Source organism: Danio aesculapii, chromosome 13, assembly GCF_903798145.1.
Source record: "Danio aesculapii chromosome 13, fDanAes4.1, whole genome shotgun sequence".
Classification (NCBI taxonomy): Eukaryota; Metazoa; Chordata; class Actinopteri; order Cypriniformes; family Danionidae; genus Danio; species Danio aesculapii.
Window position 1 is genome coordinate 41,107,364 of NC_079447.1, and position 7,972 is coordinate 41,115,335.

At 39.9% G+C, this 7,972-nt stretch overlaps 1 protein-coding gene across 1 annotated transcript; it reads left to right on the top strand.

Moving 5' to 3' along the window:
- The first annotated feature begins 3,064 nt into the window (after positions 1-3,064).
- si:ch1073-126c3.2 (uncharacterized protein LOC555816 homolog) lies at positions 3,065-7,522 on the top strand. Its single transcript, XM_056471053.1, has 6 exons — positions 3,065-3,166; positions 3,263-3,351; positions 3,498-3,612; positions 3,884-3,996; positions 6,894-7,008; positions 7,115-7,522. The coding sequence occupies exons 1-6, from the start codon at positions 3,118-3,120 to the stop codon at positions 7,300-7,302; spliced, it is 669 nt and encodes a 222-aa protein (XP_056327028.1). The 5' UTR covers positions 3,065-3,117; the 3' UTR covers positions 7,303-7,522.
- The last annotated feature ends 450 nt before the right edge of the window (positions 7,523-7,972 follow it).

Sequence of the window (7,972 nt, forward strand, 5' to 3'; positions counted from 1 at the left end):
AGCAGACACCCTTCCAGCCGCAACCCATCTCTGGGAAACATCCACACGCACAATTTAGCCTACCCAATTCACCTGTACCGCATGTCTTTGGACTGTGGGGGAAACTGGGGCACCCAGAAGAAAACCCATGCGAACGCAGGGAGAACATGCAAACTGCCCAAAGAAACGCCAACTGAGCCGAGGCTCGAACCAGCGACCCAGCAACCTTCTTGCTGTGAGGCGACAGCACTACCTACTGTGCCACTGCATCACTGAACTGAAATAGTTTTACAAAAAAGACAAGTACACTGTCAGTAATAAAATAATAAAACAAATCACTTGAGGTGATTTGTTACAGATACGTTTTACTTGAGGTATCTGAAATATGACAACACTACATTTCTCAAAGCAGTGTTTTAAGTGCCTTACGTTTATTTTGATAAATGTAACAGCAGACTGCTTTGACCTGTAATGCCTGTACAATTTAGTGATGCTTTAAGACAGATCAGAATACAGCTATTATGTATAAATGACACAAATACTTCAAACAGAAACATTTCCAGCATAATTCTTTTGTCGTAAAGAAATAAAAAAGTTCCATCTTTGCTAAAAGTAAGTTTCACTTCACGATACAGCCAAATAAGAAGTCCGTTAGCATTGTCATCGGTCATGCATCGATCTAATTCTAAATACTGGATAGTTTTTGACTAATTTTGGTCAAATATAAATAATGTCTTACTTTAATAGCGAAGAGATCGCGATTGCATACAGTCTAAGCACACATACACGATAATGAGAGGACTTGCAGTAAAAAAGTTTAAGAGCTCACATATCTGTTTTTGTGATTAACGTAAATGAATGAGCTCTCATGTTAAAATAAAGCATTCGCAAAATGAGCATTTTTGCAGAAATTAGTAATCGCACAATACCTGCATTCCCACGCCTACATTCAGACTGTAGAAGCGCAGAGAAGCAAAACGTGTGTGTAGATCGTCGAAATGGCAGGAAGAATGTCCGCGGTTTCATTATTCTTGCTTTTTTTTTTTTTTTTTTTTTTTCTTCTTTAGCTCTCGGCGAAGGCGGTCGCACTTTTTCCCTCTCCGTCCCATATCTCTCCTCGCTTGCTCTTCTTGTCTTTGTCTTATTCTATCTCTGAGACTCTCCGTGCCCTGCTATCCAAACAAATAAGGAATTATGGATTTGATCAACTGGTCTCTGAATGCGATTGACACCATCTTCTCGATGAGAAGTTTGGGCTCGGGAGAGCCCACCTGTCCTGCGGGGACGTTTGCAGCTGGATACGTGATGGACGGGTGGGAGAAGTGGCGCGTCCTGTGCCTGGCTGCTCTGTCTCTGGAGGATATTGAAGACATTTACCTATTCGGAACTTTGATAACAGGGTTTCTGCTGATGGGCTTATGTGGGGCCCTGGCGTATCGACGAATGATGAAAGCGGTCAGTGCTGCTCAAAACCCCACCAGGCTGGCCGGCTTGATTGAAGCGCTGATGGGCAGGCTTGCTAATAATCAGACTGCAATATTAGATCGCAAACTGGAAAACATCGGGGTGAAGTTAGCAGCTTTGCAACAAAATTTGGCCAGATCTGGAGACGAGTGATGGACATTAAATATCTGTGAAATTGGCAGGTATTGACCTAAAGTTGAAGTATCTTTCTACTCTTTCGGCTTCCCTGTGTTTTCTTTTCTCCTGCCAGACGGCCTCGGCTGGAGGAAAACAACTTCTCCCGGATAGCAAGATAAGGAGACGCTCTGAAATTCCTGCTCCCCGTCAAGGACACCTGTTGGACTATACAGGCTTACGCACACACACACACAGATACACAGCACGACACTTCCTGGCCCCAATCCAACGCCTTCGTATGCTTTCACCCACTGGAGAGGGTGGGCGGGTCTGCGACCAGCGCCTCCATGGCTGCAGGACCTGATGGCTGCCCGCCCTTACCGGACTATTTCCACACCCCCTGTTCCCATCCCCTGTGGCAATGTTATGTCTTGTCGGTGTGTTTTTGTGCTAGATTGCTGGGGCTTTTTCTTATCCCTGATCTCACATTGCTCTAACTTAAGAGCAAGGTGAGAGGGACTTTTTTTTTTGCCTCTTTTTCCTGACTGTATTTTATTTCCTGTTCCACCTCCTGTGACCTGTCTTCCCTGGAGTTGTGATGTCTGTGCACGGTCGGGGGGTTCCATTTACCTGCATTTCGCTGCCTTGTACTTGTACATGTGTGATGACAATAAATTGAATCTAATCTAATCTAATCTAATCTAATAACATAGACATCTCTATAGTGAAAACATCCGAAAAACATTAGTGCAATAAAACATTTGTTTTTCAGTTGTTATTTTCTGCCACTGCAATACAAAAAGGTCTTTTTACCGCCCTTACGTTTCACGTAGAACTAGACAAGGTCGACTGTGATTGGTCACTTTTCATGTCAGTCAAATCACCGCTTCGTAATCCATTATTAATGCATTAAATTGTCACAAAAGTTTGCAAACATTTTTATTTTTCCGGTGTGAAATTTGCATAGAAGTTCTTTTAATTTCAAGTACTTTAAGCACTTTTCAACAAAACAAGCCCATTTTCCAGGTATCACAGGCCTTGAATTTCTGAAAGCCAAATTCAAGCACTTTAAACACCTTGTGCGAACCCTGTTAATAATGTCTTTTCACTATTAATATATTTATTTCTGGTTTTTGTCATGTTAACCTTGACTGGCAGAGGCAGTTAAGGACTGAAGTCTACAGTACGTCAGGATTTAACTCTAAAACACTGACCTTGATTGAGTAAATATACAACAGTGATTCAGTGGCACAAAACACAGCTTTATATCAAAACTGCAGCAAATCAGAAGTTACAAACTTTACATTCTGAATGTTGTTTAGGAAATTTGACTGTTCTAACTGTGTAGTGAAACACAGCATGTTGTTTGACCAGTCTGACCAACTTACTGGAAACCTACTCTTTCAAAACATTAGTAATTCTGATTGTTCAAGGCAAGTGTGTTGTAATTTGGTCAACAAAATAAGCGTACATTAACCTATGACGCAATAAATGTTCACAAAAAGAAAGATTAACAGGTAAAAATTGCATAGAGCCTTTAGCAGCAACACTAACAACATGGAATCTGCAACAATAAGCAGAAAATGGAAGCAGCTTTTGCTCTTTGGTAAGAATAATTTAGATTATTTCACAGCTGGAATGGTTTGATTGTAATGTCTCTATGAAGAGCACTACAGGAGATGTCTTTGGGATTTTTCTACAGCATTTCTCTCAACTTTAACTCACGGACAAAACCATTCTCCCTGCCTTCCCACTGACTTTTCTTTTGAGCAGCTTGACAAACAACTTCAGGTAGGGCATTTTATCTACGGCTGAAACAGTTTCTGTTTGATTACTGTAATAAAATAGCATTGCTGTTTTGTTGACTAGTGCAGGCACACATCAGATACAAAAAAAGAAACATTAAGATTGATTAATAATTAACCTGTCTTTTATAGGACATAAAAAACAGTTTGGAAACTGTATCTGACAACTGGACATCATACCAACATGGAAACATATTTAATAAACTACAAGCGTTAACTGATATCATTCAGAGGCAAGACAACAAAGGTACAGTAACATGGATGACTTTACTTACAATATAATCACCTATCATCTTATTTCATTGCATGTTCTGTACATTATTTTACATTGCATGTGCACAAATTATTTTCCAAAACTTCTACATATTGTAGTGCAATTTATACTGAAAATATGAAAATATAGACCAACAACCAGGTATCAGCTGTGAACTTGGTCTAACAGGCACGCAAAATGTAGCTTAAATGTAAAATATCCTAATGCATTTCATAATAGTGAACAGGTCCTTACTTCTTTTCAGCGTTTCAGAAGTTATTGCCAGAAAACTGTTCAGCTCCAGATGTGCCCGAGAATGGAGGCCTGCTGTGTTTATCTGTGAAGGATAAGATCTACTGTAAACCTATGTGCAATGCGGTATAATATACACCAGTCTCACTGCAATTGAGCCATATTTATTATTTAATTGTTTTTTTAACTGTTGTTGTTTATAACAAAAAAATCTACCCAGGCTCATTGGAAATATGTGCCTCACCCTTGATTTTTGCAAAAATATGTTGCTCCAGGTACAGCATTTCATTGCATGTTTCAGATGACAAATTCACTTGAGGGCGTTTACAAATCTGAAATGTTACTTGGAATATGTTTTGATATACATTCCAGAGACATGTCTTTATTGTACATGTCTACGAGAAGGTGTAGCTTGTCAGATCACCTAGACCATGGACGGAGCTGGCGGAACTGGATCCCATAAGGACCTGGACCTACAGCCTAGAAGTCTTTTTTCAGTCTCTCCAACGCTAGGTTTTATTCGGCAGGGGATCGCTGTTTATTCACTCTATGTTTACCCTTTGTCCATCGAAAAAGAAGAGTGGGTGGGGGTGGTGTTGTGGTGTCATTTGTGGGCTGATGGTCGAGGCCCTGGGCCCCCAAATAACTCTGGGGGTCCCTAAAGTGCATGTATAAACTAGCTGGCAACTTTATTGGGTACACAGTACTAGTACCAGGTTGGACCTCCTTTTGCCTCCAGAACAGCCTTTATCCTTTGTGGCATAAATTCAACAAGGTACTGGAAATATTCCTGACATTTTGGTCCATATTGACATGACGCAGTTGCCATTGGAGTACAGTAAACTCAATGTCATGTTCAAGAAACCAGTCTGAGATGATCCACGCTTTATGACATGGCAGTTATCCTGCTGGAAGCAGTCATCAGAAGATCTGTGATCATAAAGGGATGGACATGTTCAGCAACAATACTCAGGTAGGCTGTGGCATTGACAAAAGGCTCAATTGGTACTAATGGGCCCAAAGTGTGCCAAGAAAATATCCTCTACACCATTACACCCCCACCACCAGCCTAAACCATTTATATAAGACAGGATGGATCCATGCTTTCATGTTGTTGGCCATCCAAATGTTGCAGCAGAAATTGAGACTCATCAGACCAGACAACGTTTTTCCAATCTTCTATTGTCCAGTTTTGGTGAGCCTGTGCGAATTGTAGCCTCAGTTTCCTGTTCTTAGTTGACAGGAGTGGCACCTGGTGTGGTCTTCTGCTGCTGTAGCCCATCCGTCTCTAGGTTGGATGTGTTGTGCGTTCAGAGATGCTCTTCTGCATACCTCGGTTGTAACAAGTGGTTATTCAAGTTACTGTTGCCTTTTTATCAGCTCAAACCAGTCTGGCCATTCTCTTCTGACCTCCAGCATCAACAAGGCATTTGCACCCACAGAACTGCCACTCATTGGATATTTTCTCTTTTTGGACAATTCTCTGTAAACCCTAGAGATGGTTGCACGTGAAAATCCCAGTAGATCTGCAGCAGATCGTCTTGACCATGTCTACATGCATTGAGTTGCAGCCATGTGATCGGCTGATTAAAAAATTTGCGTTAACAAGCAGTTGGACAGGTGTACCTTATAAAGTGGCTGGTGAGTGTACTGTATATATAATTGGGGTGTGACATTACATGTATTTGTCTCGAATCATTATAGTACAGGGGTCACAGTTCAGTTCATGCACTCAGAACAAATAGTCAGTCCAGATGTGCCAATCAAACAGTGCAACAACATACAAGCCATTCACAAAGAATGCATCTTTGCATATTAAAAAAAACCTCAAGATGCTGCGCTCAAAAATGGTTCAGCTATGTTGACATTGTCATGCCAACTTGCTACTAACAACAGAAGCTTGCAATACTTGTCCCGAGTCTGACTAGGAGTCGTCCACTACTTTGGAACTGACATTAATGAGCGCTGCTGCATGTAAAAGTGTATAAAGGCCATGCAAATCTTTCACATAGCATTCACATAGATCAACAATGGAATATAAGATTCTGTCTCATCTAGTGTGAAAGCAAGTCTGAACATTTGTTGTCCACTGCAGATTACTGCTTTAGCAGTGGCGGCTCCTCCCAGAGTTCACATTTACATTTATTATCACTGCTAAGCAATAACAACTCCCAAGGAGTCACATCTACATCACTGCACAACAGTGTACGCTCCCACCGGAGCCATTTTTCTCTCTTTCCCAATGCGGTACAGCACCCCTCCAAATTTTCAAGTCTAGCAAATTTTGGGGGGTCTGTGAAATCTGTCTGGCTGCTGTCCTTCTATAAATTGCATCTTTGGGGAGCATTCTGGAGCCGGGCTAGACACTGCGCTCGGACCCTATCTTTATTTTTCCTGACAAGGAGAATAACACGAGTTAGGATGTCTTCCAGAGCTCAGAGCCCTCTCCCCGGACAGCACGCCAAATATGCATAGTCTATTCAGTCAAATATCTGTGAGTGTGAACTCGTGAACATCAATGGTCAATCATACACAAGTGTATGCCAAAAAAAACATGTTCATCTAGTGGCTGAACACATTGCTTATGAAACAAAGCCTCAGTCCAGGGGCTCTTCATACAATGAAAACTGACTAATGACTATAATCGAAGCATTTATGGAAGTTTAGAATAAGTGCATGCAATTTGATAGACTGGAAGTAGTTTGTAACTTTTTATTTGATTGCAATTATTTTATTAGTAGAACCATTTCAGAAAAATACTAATTTAATTTTAAAATGCAAAATTGCAAGGTAGGCACAAGCACAGACTGCAAGTGTAGCACTGGGAAAGACATCATAAGCTGTATCTGTAGGTGTTTTGTACAAACTTCAGAAAAAAGAAGTAGACAAATTAAGATATTGGCAAAATGCTAATGACCCAAATCCAAGCCAATCATGTAGAGCAAAGACCACTATCCTGACAATCAATCAATCAATCAGTCAATCAATAAATATTGATTCATGTTTTCTTTCCATGCAAACAGGGCTATGATTTCAATTTCATGAGAAGATCAAGGCTGTTTGAGGAATGCAGTACTGCCACAAGACACAAATGGACAACACAGTACATTGGTGGCAACAGGCTGGCTATATGCAACAGTGAGTGACAGTAAATCTTACAAAAAAAGAATTCTTACATTCTGTATGCTTGGGTATACAGGTCTAAATATTTCCATATATATCATCCACTCATTTTTCACTGCAGAGTCCCACATTGCGGTGTCAGGAGTCCCCTCTGCCTACTTCCCTAAGGACCAGGATTGTCACATAACAAAGAGCAATGAACAACTAATGCAGAACATCACAAACATCTTTAAATCTGAGCTGGCTAAAGCGGAGACCACACAAGCAGAGTCTACCAAACTTCTCTGTGGCAACAAGAACAACAACTAAATCCAAGATGTACAAATGAACCATGACCACTTCTCTTTTTTTGGATTTATCTTGATTAAGTAAAAATGTTACCTTAAGGAAATCGCATGCAGTTGTAATGATGTAAAAACATTAAGTACAAAATCAAATCGATCATAATAATAACTAAAGTATCTTTATTTAGGGCTAGTATAGAAATAAAGTAGATGAAGAGCATAAAATATAAGGGGCATTTACAAACAAAACACACTTTTTCTAGCTCTTATTGTTGACAAGGGGAGTCTTACAAAATCTTCATACATTAGTCATGTTTTTAAACGATTTCACAGTATACAATTAATCACTCTCAGACAATGGAAAATAAAGCAGCCAACATTACTAAGGAGGTTTCAGACTATTTAATTTACGTTTCTGGAATATTCAGCCCATCGGGGTCTAAGGAGCAGCTGAGAATTAGAAAGATCAGTTTAATGGCAGATGAATTTATATGCCCCATTTATATCATAAACAGACTGGATGACCATGTTGAAAATTATTTGTGATTTTCTTTAGAGACTTATTTAACATTAGTCTAAAATGTGTATGTATGCATTTAATTACAAACAAACAGTATTTTTAAAGAATTTATGCGAATACAATTCAGTCTGTATGATTAAATAAAAAACAACATGGATAATAGAAGCAAATTCAA